The sequence below is a fragment of the Nerophis ophidion genome, linkage group LG05 (assembly GCF_033978795.1).
Source record: "Nerophis ophidion isolate RoL-2023_Sa linkage group LG05, RoL_Noph_v1.0, whole genome shotgun sequence".
Taxonomy (NCBI): domain Eukaryota; kingdom Metazoa; phylum Chordata; class Actinopteri; order Syngnathiformes; family Syngnathidae; genus Nerophis; species Nerophis ophidion.
Genome location: NC_084615.1, coordinates 71,854,271 through 71,870,658, shown reverse-complemented (window position 1 = coordinate 71,870,658; position 16,388 = coordinate 71,854,271). Strand labels below are relative to the sequence as shown.

The window sequence follows — 16,388 nt, the reverse complement described above, 5'->3', positions numbered from 1 at the left end:
GTTAATTCTCCTTACCAACATGCAATTATGTGAGCTTTCTAACACTTTTTTATGTCAAAGTGCAGCATTAACTTAATATATTTTTTTAATTTCACTTCCAGCCGAGGCCAACGGTTGTCCCTGCACCCAACTTTGACCCTGCTGCCGATGCACAAGCGCTTAGAAAAGCCATGAAAGGGTTTGGTATGTAGCATCATTTTGACAGTGTACAGTAAACCAGGGGTAGCCAAAGTGGGGCCCGGAGGCAAAATTTGGCCTGTTGTGTCGTTTGATCGGCCCCGCCAAAGTGTGGCTTACCAACTGTTATTCATACTCATACTGACCTTCTTTTAAGATCACTAGGAGTGTCCCGATCCGATAAGGGTATCGGATATCATTGTCCAATTATATCGGCTTGCATCTAAACTTTTCAATATTAGCTCTAATACAAGTAGTCCTGCAGTGTGTTTACTTGTTCAATGCTGGATAGCCAGTTAACATTTAAATGTCCTCCTATAAGCACACAAGGCTGCTCTTTTCTTGTATTTTAGTGAAGTCCTTTACAAAAGGTAAACATGGCCACTAAGAGCTAGCAGCTACACAACAGCTAAGAACACAATAGCACACAAGCGATACGTACGTACTAAGTGTCTTTAATTGATCAACATTGCAGCCTGTAAGACATTTTCAATATAAACAAGTACTTTAATCAAATAAATATAGTTGCATATTACTTATACATACTAAGTTTCCAGCACAGAAGTGTATCAAAACCTGTGCTGTAGCAAAGGTGTCCGCATCATTCAACTTACTCTGTCATGAGTCGAATTAATTATTAAGAACACTTGGGCCTGATTTACTAAGATCTAAATACCTTGCGCTAAACAGCGTGTACAATTTATAAATTAGCATGTACTAATAGTGGCCGTGTTGCGTGCTTTTGGTCCGTGAATAATTGAAAAGTGGTGCAGACCGCCTTATTTATATTAGGATTCTGCGTGAACTGTACGGGGCATCACTATGGATACACTCATTTACTGCACATTCATGTCTGTCATTACTGTGAAGACATGCATGACTTTTTATGGTGCAGTGCATCTACATTGACAACTTTTTTTTTTTTTTTTTTTTACCGCAGATGGTGCATGTGCTCAAATTCCAAAAAATGCATACTTCAAGAAGTTTTTATCATATAGGATATATGTTAGGGATATATATTATATGTGAAAAAACGAACGTCATTAAAAAAACAATAAATGACACAAAAACGCATCAATTTAATTTGTGTAAATTAGCCCCTTCCGACATAAAATTATAAAAGGATGTTGCTGAATAAACAAGGTGTTTAATATTTTTTTAAATTTCCGACCATCCAAATATGTTGAAGCGTACACGTAAGACAAAGGATTCTCTGTCCATCGTGTGTCTTTGCAGTGCGAGCACTCCTCTCTCACAGCCATTTGTGGAACTGTGTCAGTTTGGGCATCCTTTTCAAATGCACTAAATAGAATGCAAAATTGTGCTCCAAAACAATGGTGTCTGTTGATAAATCGCGTGCATTTTATTCTCCCAGTATTGTGGCCATTTTCGATGATCATCATATAATCTGACGCAATCCAATTTGCACACGTTTAGTAGATCAGCTTTGTGTTTGCTATCAAGTTTGCACGTGTTTTAGTACTAGCAGACCTTCAGTAAATCAGACCCTAGGTGTTACCAAAAACATTTCCTCTCCACATCAACTCAAAGACAACATAAGTCAATTCTAGACGGTGAATAATAATAAAAAAAAAATTTCATTTTGACTAATTTCACTTAAACAATACTTTTTCTTACATTTCCCACTACACAATAATAAAAGTACGTATGATTTCTGCTAATATCGTATCGAATAAATAACTGCCAGTACTAAAATCTTCTCTATCGGTATCGTATTGAAAGTGAAAATTTTCTAGACATCCGGATCTACTGCTCACACAATCATTGATGGCATGCTCTCAAGGCTAACAAGTTTTCATCTGTCTATATTATTGGCACTAATTATGGAAACATTTTAAGTTTTTGTTTTTTCTGCTTAAAATTTTGACCTTGGGCCTTGCAGGCAAAGACTTTTTTTGCACAACATTTTCACCCCAGTCTTTCTGTACCACAGGAACTGATGAAGATGCAATTATTGACATAGTTGCACGTAGAAGTAATGCACAGAGACAAGTGATCAGACAGACCTTCAAATCACTACTTGGAAGGGTGAGTGATGATTGCTTATGAACATAAGAATGATGGTAGTTGATATACATGTAAGTCGAATAAACAACACTACATTAGCAGTCTGTAACGGATTTGAACCGTTTGCAGGATCTGATTAAGGACCTGAAGTCTGAACTGTCAAAGAACTTGGAGAGACTGGTCATTGGCCTCATGTTAACCCCCGCTGAGTTTAATGCCAAAATGATGAAGAAGGCCATTGAGGTAGTATCACATAAGACCTTGACTTGTTTACTACACTTTTCAAAGGCTGCAAACAGAGAATACGGTACAATGTTAGCACAGCAGGGGGCAGCATTTGGTGGTGCTTGTGGCTGCCATCATAAACTGAACTAAATCAGTGACTTTATTGTGTGACGTGTGTCACAGGAAAGTATCAATATGCACCTGATTGGTTGAAAAAGTATTCATTTTCTACAAATACAGACAGAACAATTAAATGCTCTTACACTTGATTGTAGAAGATACAAACTAACCTGTGTTTCCACTAGTTACCATGCATACAACATTTTTGTCATGAAATATATATATAAATATATATATATAAATGGCTTTGTCAGAAAATAAAGAAGTATCAGATGATATCAGCTTGCATCTAAAATGCATCGATAATTTCTTAACGAACATCATCCCTAGCCTTCTTCTTTTATTTATATATATAATAAAATCAATACTTGAATTTCAGTGAATTACAGTTATATATATGTATGTATATATATATACTATATATATATATACATATATATATATATATATATATATATATATATATATATATATAAAACCCCCCACAAGCCTTTTAAATATCTCTCTAATTCTGAGGCCTCAAGGTTGGCAAGTAAGAATAACAGTGGCTTGTTTGCAGTCATAAAGATGATTTTGGTGATTTGACCTTTTTCTCTTAAATACAAGTGGGTTGAGACCTAAACACTATTGGAAAAAAGTGTACTGTATCCAATGGTTGAGTTTATTTGAAAGCACTCGCTCTAAGATATCGACCAAATCCCGGTGGTGCAGTTGTGTTTGTTTTTCTTGAATTATGGCCTTTTTCACAGGGCGCTGGCACAGATGAACACGCTCTGATTGAGATCCTGGTCACCAGGAGCAATGAAGAAATACAAGCCATGAATGCTGCCTATCAAGAAGGTGAGATAGTCGGCAGCAATGAGGATGTATTGTTTTGCGAAAAAATGTCCAACGTGACGTGAATTAAAACTTCAATACAAACTTCACAGCCTATAAGAAGTCTTTAGAGGAAGAAATTCAATCTGACACATCAGGCCACTTCTGCCGCATCCTGGTTTCACTTGTGCAGGTAATTAAGAGACACTCGCTGGAGTTTTTTTTTTAATCATTATTCACTGTAGTACATGTTGTGGAGAAAACACTGACATGAGAACCGTAAATATTAACTTTTGCAAAAAAAAACTGTTTTATGGAGGAAACTTGATAATATATCATAGCATATCAAAACAATCCCACACATTATACAAATGTGCCTCCTAAAGGCTGTGAGCAGTATATGCATAACAAAAAAACAATCTGATCAGATGCTTAGTACTTGCTATGATCATCTGTGATTTCATGACAATATTGTCATATTTTTTCGTCTCTTTTATGATCCCATATTAAAAAAGTGTAATTACCAATACATTTATAGTTCAATAGAGCATCAGAACAATATAAGTTTGATTACATAAGTGGTCAATTTAATCAATGCACAACAGGGTGCAAGGGAAGATGGCCCTGCAGATGTTGAAAGAGCCAATACAGATGCTCAGGTGAGTATAAATATCCAACATAAACTATTCAAGTTAAAAAAAATATATGTAATCTTAACCTTCTATCAACAGGAACTTGCTGAAGCTTGCAATGCTGACTCTGATGACAGGGTGATGAAATTCATGAGCATTCTGTGCACCAGAAGCTTCCCTCACCTGAGGAAAGGTAAGCCTAACCCGATGGAACTCAGTTTCTATATGTAACCTACAATATGTAATACCCAGTATCTCACTAAAGTTGTTGACCAGTTTTATTACTGTATATCTTTTCAAGGGACAACACTATGAAAATGAAAGCTGGATATGCATTAGAGTAGTCCGTGAACTTGTAGAGCAGTATATGTCAACATACAGACATTATTGTGCAAGGCTGTTTGTGGCCCTAACAACATGTTGTTTTGTGTAACACACTAGTGGGCCATTGGGCTGATTGCAGCCTATAGTGAGTATTGTAATACAGTTGGCCCTCGCCACGTTGTCCTTCAAAGTTTGTGACTTGTAAAGGTGATTTTGTGCGTGTTATCTAATGTCCACAGAGTTTTCTTAAAGTAAAGGGTAGAGTAATGTGTTTATATTCCAGATAATGTCCAAAGTTAATATGAAAAGATAAAAAAAATAGGTTGATTGGTCCAAGGGAAAAAGAAGTGTTCAATATTCCCTACTGTAATGGAGCCAATTCAAAACTGCAATGCCACTTGAACATTAATTGAAAAAGTAAACAACATACAATAAATGCCAAAAAAACTGAAAAACTAATGGTTTTCGGACAAAATAATTTCAGAGAAAAGGTTCAGCTACATTGAAAACTTAAAAAATACGGTCATTTTAGAAATACGGCTATAAATCTGACACAATGATGTTGTTCCAAGCAATGCTAAATTAGCAAATTTTCTCAATGGGCTTTTGAACGGATGCGACCAAGATCCCGCTAAACCAAACTTTAAGTATTACCAAGGATATGTTGACTCACTGCTGAATCTCTATTCAATTTAGCAGAAACAAAGGATAACTCTGTCCATGCGGTAAACAGAGGTGGGTAGAGTAGCCAGAAATTGTACTCAAGTAAGAGTACTGTTACTTTAGAGATTTATTACTCAAGTAAAAGTAAGGAGTAGTCACCCAAATATTTACTTGAGTAAAAGTAAAAAGTATGTTGTGAAAAAACTACTCAAGTACTGAGTAACTGATGAGTAACCTGTTCGTTTAATGATTCCAGCAACAAATAATGCACAAAAACATAAAAATAGCAATGAGCAAATTCAGAGCCAGGAATATCTCTTAAGCAACTAAAACAATATTATATATTAAATAATAATACATTAAAATAAAAAAAAATTAAGGCAAATTGAGCCAAAATAACTTAACAGCACCATAGGCTCAGTAGGCATTGATTGATTGATTGATTGATTGAAACTTGTACTAGTAGATTGCAGTACAGTACATATTCCGTACAATTGACCACTAAATGGTAACACCCCAATACGTTTTTCAACGTTAATCAATTACTTAATAAATGACCAAGTCGAGGTGATCTACCTCATATATACATATACATACACACATATCATATATATATATATATATATATGTATATATATATATATATATATATACACCTTTATATATACAGTTTATAATTTATATTTATTTATTTTGCCATTTTTGTTCACATGTTAAAGGTGTTTTAATGAATAAACATGCATGTTTAACATATAGATTCCTATCTTTAATGAAGACAAGAATATAAGTTGGTGTATTACCTGATTCTGATGACTTGCATTGATTGGAATCAGACAGTAGAGTGCTGATAACGTCCCGGTTTTCAAATGGAGGAGAAAAAAAGTTCCTCCTTCCTGTCTAATACATCATGAAAGTTGTTGGTTTTTGGCATCTTATCTGTCCAGCTTCCATATTCGTTTTTATACACTTTACAAGAAATAAATTGGCGGCAAACTCCGTAGCTTGCTAGTTTGTTTGCGCTGGCTTTCGGAGGCTCTTATTTTGTTAACGCAGGCGCGATGGAGCGGCACTTTTATTGTGAAGACAGGAACTGTGCGATCAGTCTTTAGTCTTTTGACGGGAAGTACGGTTGAAATAAAAAGTGTCTTTTTTCCTTTACACTTTTGATTGATTGATTGAAACTTGTATTAGTAGATTGCACAGTACAGTACATATTCTGCACAATTGACCACTGGTAACACCCCAATAAGTTTTTCAACATGTCGGGTTCTACGTGTGAAGGTCACGTGACCACCTGGCTCTGTTTGATTGGTCCAACGTCACCAGTGACTGCATGTGATTGGTGAAACGCAGGCATGCGTAGTTCCTACTTTGAATGCGTGTCTGACAAAATCAAAACAAACAAAGCGTGCATTAACAGATCGATAAAAAAAAAAGTAGCGAGTAGCGACCTGATTGCAGATAAATGGAGCGGAGTAAAAGTAGCGTTTCTTGTCTATAAATATACTCAAGTAAAAGTAAAAGTATGTTGCATAAAAACTACTCTTAGAAGTACAATTTATCCCAAAAGTTACTCAAGTAGATGTAACGGAGTAAATGTAGCGCGTTACTACCCACCTCTGGCGGTAAATCAGTCCATAATGGTTGTGGTCCTAAACAAACTCATAAAGTGTTCATACCAAAGGCAGGCCCTGGCTACACAAGTGAGAAGCAACACAATTATTTATTTCCTATACAATCTAGCATTGTGGCTGCATGAGTGCTGCTGTGGTTCATTGAAGGAAAGCAATGATTCCAGCTTGTAGTGTGACATTCTAAAGGAGAGAATAGTTCCCTCCCTTTGGAAAAGGGGCCACATGGCAGTTTTTCAACGTGATAAAGAGTGCAATCACGAGTCCCAGATGACAAGGGCCTTTCTGAGGAAAAAGAAGGTATTTTTTTACACCTGAACCCGGTTGAGTGCCGTTGGGGTATCCTCATGTGGAAGGTGGATGTCAAAAGGATTCCAGTAACAGCTTTACTCAGTTTTATGCCCAGGAGCATTAACGCAATGCTAGACAACAATGATGTTCACACTAATTATTGATCCTTACCACCAGGGCTAAATTGGGGCCCTAAGCAGAGTTTTATTTGAAGCTCTCGCCCACCCAAACAACACTTTACACCCTTTTTTTTATTTGTGTGAGACCATTTTTATATTATTTTACTTAAACTTCAATTTAATTTAATGCATGGTTTCGATTAACATGAATACATGGGAAAGAAACTCTTCAATTACGTATGTTTTTTAGTTAGAAATTTAAAAAATTCACATATTTAGAGAACTTACTGTGAAGTGAATTATCTTTATATAGCGCCTTTTCTCTAGTGACTCAAAGCACTTTACATAGTGAAACCCAATATCTAATTTTTTTTTACATTTAAACAAGTGTGGGTGGCACTGAGAGCAGGTGGGTAAGGTGTCTTGCCCAAGGACACAACGGCAGTGACTAGGATGGCGGAAGCGGGGATCGAACCTGCAACCCTCAAGTTGCCGGCACGGCCGCTCTACCAACCGAGTTATACCGCCCCTGTCATAGCTACATGGGATAGTGCATGGCACAGTAGTCAGTGCAATGTGTGTCAGCATTGGTAGGGTAATAACATGTGATAATAACACAATTTCCGTATTCAGTTTTCCAGGAGTTTGTGCGATTTTCCAATAAGGACATTGAACAGATCATCAAGAAGGAAATGTCAGGAGATGTGAAAAATGCCTTTTACGCCCTAGGTAATATCTGCCATTGGAATGAAAAATTATAACCTTCAAGGCTCACGGCAACGTTCCTTCTGTTAACTCCACTGCTTGTTCTCTGTTTTCGTTGCAGTTCGCAGTGTGAAGAACCAGCCGTCTTATTTTGCAGACCGTTTGTACAAAGCAATGAAGGTATGTCTCCGCACAGTACAGTAATTAGTATTGTGTAGGTCATATGGCCTTGGAAGCATCCAAAGACTACATGATGTGAATGGTATACACCATATGTAAAAATTTATACGGACACTTGATATTAAAATGTAAAAACAATTGGGTGCCAATTTTGTCATTTAACAGCTTTTATCATTTCTCTGTCTGTGCTATTTTTTTATCATTTGGGAGGTCAAAAGCCATTTATGTTAGAAAAGCCTATTCCAAAGGCTTCAGGACTGAGCTCTTCCATACCTGAAACCATGAGAAGCTCACCCAACCATGATTTTGTTTTTATGGTGTATAACAGGCGTGCCAAACTCATTTTCATTGAGTGCCACATTGCAGTTATGGTTGCCTCGAGCGGGCCGCTTATAACAGTGATTAAAATATGAATATAAATACATGTATGTATTTGCCAATGCATTTGGTTATTATATATTTTTTTAACGTACGCTGTATATAAAACAAAATATTTAGATTTTACTGTAAAAAACTGGCAGCTCAGTCACCAGAAATATACCGTAAAAGTTTTTATTACTGTAAATGGAATAGAAAAACAGTACTATTGTTTTTACGGTAAAATTTATGCAACTGAGCTGCCGTTTTTTTTAGTGTATCACTGTAAATAAAAACTGACAGTCGCCGGAATTTTACCGTAAAATCTATTGTCATTTTTTACAGTGCACAATTTCATGGATAACTTGCTTTAAAATCCAAAGTCAAGCAGATATTTGGGTATTTATTTGTATTTTAACAAACAAATATTTTGAATTGTATGACAATATGATATTTTGTTGCACTATTAGATAAAATTAAATACAAAATATATGGAATGGCATGCATTACATTTATTTATTTTTTTATGTAGAAATGGAAGGAATCAATACATTTTCTGAGAAAAGATAAGGTACGCATATTATTTTCAGGCACATAAAATGATGTGGCGGGCCAGGTTTGAGTTTGACACATGTAGCGTGTAATATTCCCTTTTTACTCCTACTAAAACTCATTATTGACCTCATTAGGGTCTTGGCACTGACGACAGAGCGTTGATCCGCATCATGGTGTCCCGTAGCGAGATTGACCTTTTCAACATTCGTAAGGAGTTTAAAGAAACACAGGATACCTCCCTCCATGAATTCATCCAGGTAGAGACAATGATCGTAAGTCAGCGTCTTTGTCCACTAACCCTCTTGGCTGCTTTGTTGTGTTACATTGTGTGAGAGTGTGTGTTGCCTTGTGCTTATACGATGGAGCGCAATAACCTATAGGCTTCCTGCGGTGGACCGTGGGTCTGTGGCTTCTTCACAGCTGTTTAGGAATTCCCCTAGTTTGTTTAACTTCCTCTCTATATCTGCTGCATGATTGGCCGACAGCTCCGGAGACAGGAAGTACCCAAGAACATTTCTATGATAACTTCCATATTAAATGACAGTGACAAAAATACAAATAGGTGTCGGTTGGGTTAGTAGAAATATTTTCAGATGATGAAACTACATCCAGGTTTTATTATTCTGTTCTTTACTATATTGTGTAACAAACTTTTTGAGCGAGGAAACACGTTGCCAAATGTGACTAAAATGTCGGTTGAGCTGACATCAAGGAAAAATGTGTCGATTGGACTAATAATAGGTGACTTTCTTAGCTATGTGTTTTCCCTTAATACAATCACCGTTTCCATATGAGTTGGAAAATTGTGTTAGATGTAAATATAAACGGAATACAATGATTTGCAAATCCATCTCAACCCATATTCAGTTGAATGCACTACAAAGACAAGATATTTGATGTTCTAACTCATAAACTTTATTTTTTTTTGCAAATAATAATTAACTTAGAATTTCATGGCTGCAACACGTCCCAAAGTAGTTGGGAAAGGGCATGTTCACCACTGTGTTACATCACCTTTTCTTTTAACAACACTCAATAAACGTTTGGGAACTGAGGAAACTAATTGTTGAAGCTTTGAAAGTGGAATTCTTTCCCATTCTTGTTTTATGTACAGCTTCAGTCGTTCAACAGTCGGGGGTCTCCGCTGTCGTATTTTACGCTTCATAATGCGCCACACATTGGCGATGGGAGACAGGTGTGGACTACAGGTGGGCCAGGAAAGTACCCACACTCTTTTACTATGAAGCCATGCTGTTGTAACACGTGGCTTGGCATTGTCTTGCTGAAATAAGCAGGGGCGTCCATGATAACGTTGCTTGGATGACATATGTTGCTCCAAAACCTGTGTGGACCATTCAGCATTAATGGTGCCTTCACAGATGTGTAAGTTACCCATGCCTTGGGCACTAATACACCCCCATACCATCACAGATGCTGGCTTTTGAACTTTGCGCCTATAACAATCCGGATAGTCATAATCCTCTTTGTTCTAGAGGACACCACGTCCGCCGTTTCCAAATGTTATTTGAAATGTGGACTCGTCAGACCACAGAACACTTTTCCACTTTGCATCAGTCCATTTTAGATGAGCTCGGGCCCAGCGAAGCCAGTTGCGTTCCTTGGTGTTGTTAATAAATGGGTTTTGCTTTGCATAGCAGAGTTTTAACTTGCACTTACAGATGTAGCAACCAACTGTTGTTACTGACAGTGGTTTTATGAAGTGTTCCTGAGCCCACGTGGTGATATCCTTTACACACTGATGTCGGTTTTTGATGCAGTACCGCCTGAGGGCTCAACGGTCCGTAATATCATCGCTTACGTGCAGTGATTTCTCAAGATTCTCTGAACCTTTTGATGATTTTACGGACCGTAGATGGTAAAATCCCTAAATTTCTTGCAATAGCTCGTTGAGAAATGTTGTTCTGAAACTGTTTGACAATTTGCTTAAAAATTGGTGACCCTCGCCCCATCCCTGTTTGTGAATTACTTAGCATCTCATGGAAGCTGCTTTTATACCCAACCATGGCACCCACCTTTTCCCAATTAGTCTGCACACCATGGGATGTTCCACATAAGTGTTTGATGACTATTCCTCAACTTTATCAGTATTTATTGCCACCTTTCCCAACTTCTTTGTCATGTGTTGCTGGCATCAAATTCTAAAGTTAATGATTATTTGCACACAAAAAAAAGGTTTATGAGTTTGAACATCTAATGTGTTGTCACTGTATCATATTCAACTGAATATGGGTTGAAACTGATTTGCAAATCATTTTAGTACGTTTATATTTACATCTAACACAATTTCCCAACTCATATGGAAACGGGGTTTTTATTTTGAAAATGTTTTAAAAGGGGAACTATTATGATTTTCACCTTTTCTGACTTGTAAATGATAATATTATATTTTATTTTTATGCAAATGTTATTTTTTTTAGTAATAAACATTCAATAAACATTCATTCACTTTCTTCTTTCCTTCAATGAGCTAAACTTTACCACTGTCGGTATTTTTTTCTATATTTTTATTGTAATATTTTCGGAATGTGTTTGTTCTATTTTTGGCCAAAGTAAGACAAAGAAAACAATAAGAAGTTGTCTTTATTTTTTTGTTTAATGCCATGATTTTAATAGTCCGGCCCGCGTGTGCACAGATTTTCCTCTTTGCGGCCCCTGAGCTAAAATTAGTTCATCAACAATAATGACATCATAAACCAGAGCTGGGCAAATATTTTGACTCGGGGGGCCACATTAAGAGAGAAAATGTATCTGGGGGGGCAATGTGTATGTGTGTATAAATGATATATACACATTAAACTGCAAAAATCTGCTGTACAGTACGTGTTTTTGGGTCCCTTTTTTTTCAGGAACAATAATAGCAAACGCAACAATGTCTAAAAAAATTTAAGTTCTAAAAAAGTTATGACCAGCCTAAAAAAACAGAATGGAAATTTACATTTTTTTAATGAATGGGACACCCAAAATGTACATGAGAATGAAGAAAGTGGGATTTACAATATTAACTATGAACAACAAAACACTGAATATTTACAATATATGAACGTCGCTGCTCTTACTTCTCAGACCGGCTCCTCCATAGACATCTTTTACAATAAAGCAAAACACAACAAAAATATAACAAACAGCAAAATATGAATGCAAAGGGTAATAAACACTTCCAATATGATATATTATCACTTTTATGCATACATTTTTGTAAAATTTTGCTTCCGCATCGGTTCCTGACACATGTGTTTGGGGCTGGCTGCTCTGAAAACAAACCCCGCCCACTCTGCTTTGTTCCTCGTCTGAGCTGCTGTGACGTAAATTACCGTAATAATTCGTATAACACTCAAAACACAGATTTCAACCATTGAAATACTTTCTATAATCATTTAAAAACAGCACAGCTCATTATAATGGCGGCGACAGTTTTGAAAAAAATTATGTAGAACGTCCGGCGGGCCGGATTGAAAATCTTAAAGGGGAACATTATCACCAGACCTATGTAAGCGTCAATATATACCTTGATGTTGCAGAAATAAGACCATATGTTTTTTTAACTGATTTCGGAACTCTAAAAGGGTGAATTTGGCGATTTAGAAGCCTTTCAATTGATAGCCTGTCGGAGCGGTGACCTTTGACGTCACAGCATGAAGCAATCCGCCATTTTCTCAATCTCATTATTTTTTTTTTTTTTTTGGTTTCATCTTAAGTTTCAATTTCAGTTTCAGTTTATTTTCAGTCTGACAAAAACATATTCAAACATAGATCACGATTCAAAAATGAATAACATGACTGAAACAGGCAGAAGCAAAAAAGCTTATGTGCCCAACATAACATTTTTTACATTCAATTAAGTTACCTTTTCTAATAATATTGTAATACAAAAAGAAATATAGTCATTCAGCATTTACATTTAAGTTGCCCTTTAAAAAATAATACAAAAATATATACTTACACACATGCACTTTTTTGTAAATAGATAACCATACATACCTTCTAAATACAACATTTAACCAAACAAACATACATTTCTAGTTCACATAACTTTTTAAAATACATTGTGACATGTTCTTTTTGAAATGAAATACAGAGTCACTCATTTTTATTTCTTTACCAACAGAATTCCACAAATTAACACCGAGAACAGATAAACATCTACGTTTAAAAACTAATCTTGCTTTTGGTCAAATAAACTTAGATTCATCTCTTAGATTGTATTTGCTGGTCTGTAGAGAGAAGTATTTTTGAATTCCTTCTGGAAGAGTATTTATTTTTGCTTTGAACATTATCTGTGTTATTTTATAATAAACAATATCTTGAAATTTCATAAGTTTTGTTTCAATAAATAATGGATGGGTATGGTCATAATATCCTGCTTTGTTTATTAGCCGTACAGCTTTTTTTTTGCAGCAAAACAATATCATTAATTATGGTTTTAAAAGTGGTTCCCCAGAGTTCTACACAGTATGTCATGTATGGAAGTATCAAAGTATAATAAATTGTTAAGAAAGAATTATAATTAAGTAATTCTTTAGTTTCATACAAAACACCAAGTGTTTTTGAAATTTTTGTTTTTATATCATTTACATGTTGTCTCCATGATAATTTATAGTCAATTATAACTCCCAAAAACTTAGTATCAAAGACACGCTCAATTTTATCTCCATTTATTTTAATATTTACTTCATTAGATACCTCAGTTTTACACGTACCAAGTCGAATCAGCTCTGTTATTTTCTGTTTTTTCGACTGTTATCCCGTACCTTGGAGACATCATGCCTGGTCGGTGTGTTGTCAGAGGGTGTAACAACACGATCAGAGACGGATTCAAGTTGCAACAGTTGCCAAAAGATGCGAAAGTCCCTCGTTTGTTCCGCACACTTTACCGACGACAGCTATGCTACGACAAAGATGGCAAGAATGTGTGGATATCCGGCGACACTCAAAGCAGATGCATTTCCAACGATAAAGTCAAAGAAATCTGCAATATAGGAAAAAAGACTATCACTGAATCTGCCGCAGTGCTTGAGCTATTCAGGGACGACAGCAGTCTCTTCCCGCAGACAAGCGAGGTAAACCCCCCGGATGTTTTGGCCAAGACGTGATTTATGCCACTTTTTCTGTCTCATTTTGTCCACCAAACGTATAAGTTTGTGCATGAATGCACAAAGGTGAGTTTTGTTGATGTTATTGACTTATGTGGAGTGTGCTAATCAGACATATTTGGTCACGGCATGACTGCAAGCTAATCGATGCTAAAATGCTATTTAGGCTAGCTGTATGTACATATTGCATCATTATGCCTCATTTGTAGCTATATTTGCATCCAAACAATGCCAAACAAACACATACCAATCGTTGGTTAGAAGGCGATCGCCGAATTCGTCCTCGCTTCCTCCCGTGCCGCTGTCTGTCGTGATATGGCTCAATAGCTTCAGTTTCTTCTTCAATTTCGTTTTCGCTACCTGCCTCCACACTCCAACCATCCGTTTCAATACATGCGTAATCTGTTGAATCGCTTACGCCGCTGAAATCCGAGTCTGAATCCGAGCTACTATCGCTATACCTTTCTGTGCTATCCGCCATGTTTGTTTCTGGTGGTTTCACGCTGTGACGTCACAGGATAATGGACGGGTGGATATACCGATGGTGAAAATCAGGCACTTTGAAGCCGTTTTTCGGGATATTGCGTAGTGGGTAAAATTTTGAGAAAAACTTTGAGAAATAAAATAAGCCACTGGGAACTGATTTTTATTGGTTTTAACCCTTCAGAAATTGTGATAATGTTCCCCTTTAATGGGCCTCATTTGGCCTGCGGACCGTATTTTGCCAAGTACTGTCATAAACCCTTACATATAACCCAATTTTATCATAAATGTTTATCAGTTGACTGCAAAGAACTCATCCTCGTCTACTTCCCTTTGTACTGGTAAACACTTTGACTGCTGCCTTGATTTGCATGTTCCTCTTCTGCATTCAGTGTGCAGTGAAAGTGTCTCCTTTGTGTCGAACTAGTGACGATAAGAAGATCTTTCACTCATTTTGATATTTTGCTCTATGTACTCTCCGGCTTTGAACAGGGTGACACTTCAGGAGATTACCGTAAAACCCTTTTGGTGCTGTGCGGAGGTGAGGATTAACGTCGGCACATCTGCACAGCCCGCAGTGGCGAGGCCCGCCAGACGCCATCACCCAGTCAAGCTGCAATGGTGGATATCTTAACGCCAGCGCCCTAAACTTCTGCCACTCTGCCAAAACGAAGTTACATCCACGTCTTTCAAGCCAGTTTTCTCCTCACATGAAAGATCCTCCCTCACGGCATTTTTTTTTTTTGTCTTTTGTTTTTTTACAGAATCACTATGAATAGTGTGACAATTATCACATGACGCAGTGCCTATTCAGTCATCATCGTGACGATACATAAAAATCTAAAGATTTAGATTAAACTGAATGTTTACAAATTTCCCCATCATGCTTTTGACCTTTCGTCACAGTCATGGGTAAAGGTGCAGCATTCGGATTTGCATGTTAGCTGCGTGTTTAATTATTTGTTGTGTTTATACTGGCAATGACTAGGAACTATTTGGAATTAGGAAACTCCCTCCAAGTCAAAGCGTCTGCCAAAAGGCCGTACATACAGCGTTAAACGCTCCTTTCTTCCTTTCCTCACACCAAATTCCCCCACGTTTGTATTCCCGAACCACTGCATGCAAAAACGTGAACATTTGGCAAGACATACATCCCCACTACGTACATGAAACTATCCTTCTAAGAAATCTGCCCCAGAGAGTTCCTGGTATTGAGCCTTACAATAAATGTTTGGCAGGCCTCTTGTCCCAAAAATGTAATTGACTTGAAACTCACTTTAACTTTGTTGCATTCTACAGACACACACACATGCAGACACACACACACGCACACAAATATGAGGATGTTCAGTATGTTATTTTGAGCTAATAAGTGGGCCATTCCACTGAATTTTCGCCATTTGCGTTCCAAAAAAATAAACTGTACACTCTCAAAAATAGACAAGAGCATGTTGGATGTTCTCTAAAAAGTAAAAAATGTGTCTTTCAGGAGCCAGAAATGTACATTTTACTACCAAAACAGGTACAATGTGATATAAAGTTTGTGTCATTTAATGTATGTTTAGCTCATAGACAATACATATTAGAAGTACAGTACACTCTAAAACATGTTGGGTTAAAAAAATAACCCAACTGCTGGTTCAGAAATGGACAAACCTCTTAATTTGGGTTATTATAACTCAACATGTTGGGTTAATTTCTTCAACCCAACTTTTGCATTGAATTATTTAACCCAAAAGTTGAGTTATGATAGCTCAATGTTGGGTTATTACCAACCAAACGATTGGGTTGAATTATTTATCCCAGAAGTTGAGTTATGATAACTTAATGTTGGGTTATTACCAACCAAACTATTGGATGGAATTATTTAACCCAGAAGTTGAGTTGTGATAACTTAATGTTGGGTTATTACCAACCAAACTATTGGGTGGAATTATTTAACCCAAAAGTTGAGTTATGCTAACTTAATAT

The 16,388-nt window shown here is 36.7% G+C and overlaps 1 protein-coding gene across 3 annotated transcripts in view; it reads left to right on the top strand.

Moving 5' to 3' along the window:
- The window catches only part of anxa6 (annexin A6), a 35,329-nt gene extending 19,652 nt beyond the window's left edge, over positions 1 to 15,677 (top strand). The window contains exons 15-25 of one of the 3 annotated variants that reach the window (XM_061901937.1): positions 102 to 183; positions 2,132 to 2,226; positions 2,335 to 2,448; positions 3,300 to 3,390; positions 3,480 to 3,559; positions 3,972 to 4,025; positions 4,098 to 4,191; positions 7,660 to 7,755; positions 7,853 to 7,911; positions 8,958 to 9,080; positions 14,910 to 15,677. In XM_061901937.1, the coding sequence (XP_061757921.1) occupies positions 102 to 183; positions 2,132 to 2,226; positions 2,335 to 2,448; positions 3,300 to 3,390; positions 3,480 to 3,559; positions 3,972 to 4,025; positions 4,098 to 4,191; positions 7,660 to 7,755; positions 7,853 to 7,911; positions 8,958 to 9,080; positions 14,910 to 14,969 (948 nt within the window). In that variant the 3' untranslated portion in view covers positions 14,970 to 15,677. Of the gene's footprint in view, positions 1 to 101; positions 184 to 2,131; positions 2,227 to 2,334; positions 2,449 to 3,299; positions 3,391 to 3,479; positions 3,560 to 3,971; positions 4,192 to 7,659; positions 7,756 to 7,852; positions 7,912 to 8,957; positions 9,096 to 14,909 lie in introns of all 3 variants that reach the window. The other 2 variants (XM_061901936.1, XM_061901935.1) reach the window with 2 other exon arrangements.
- Positions 15,678 to 16,388: the final 711 nt, after the last annotated feature.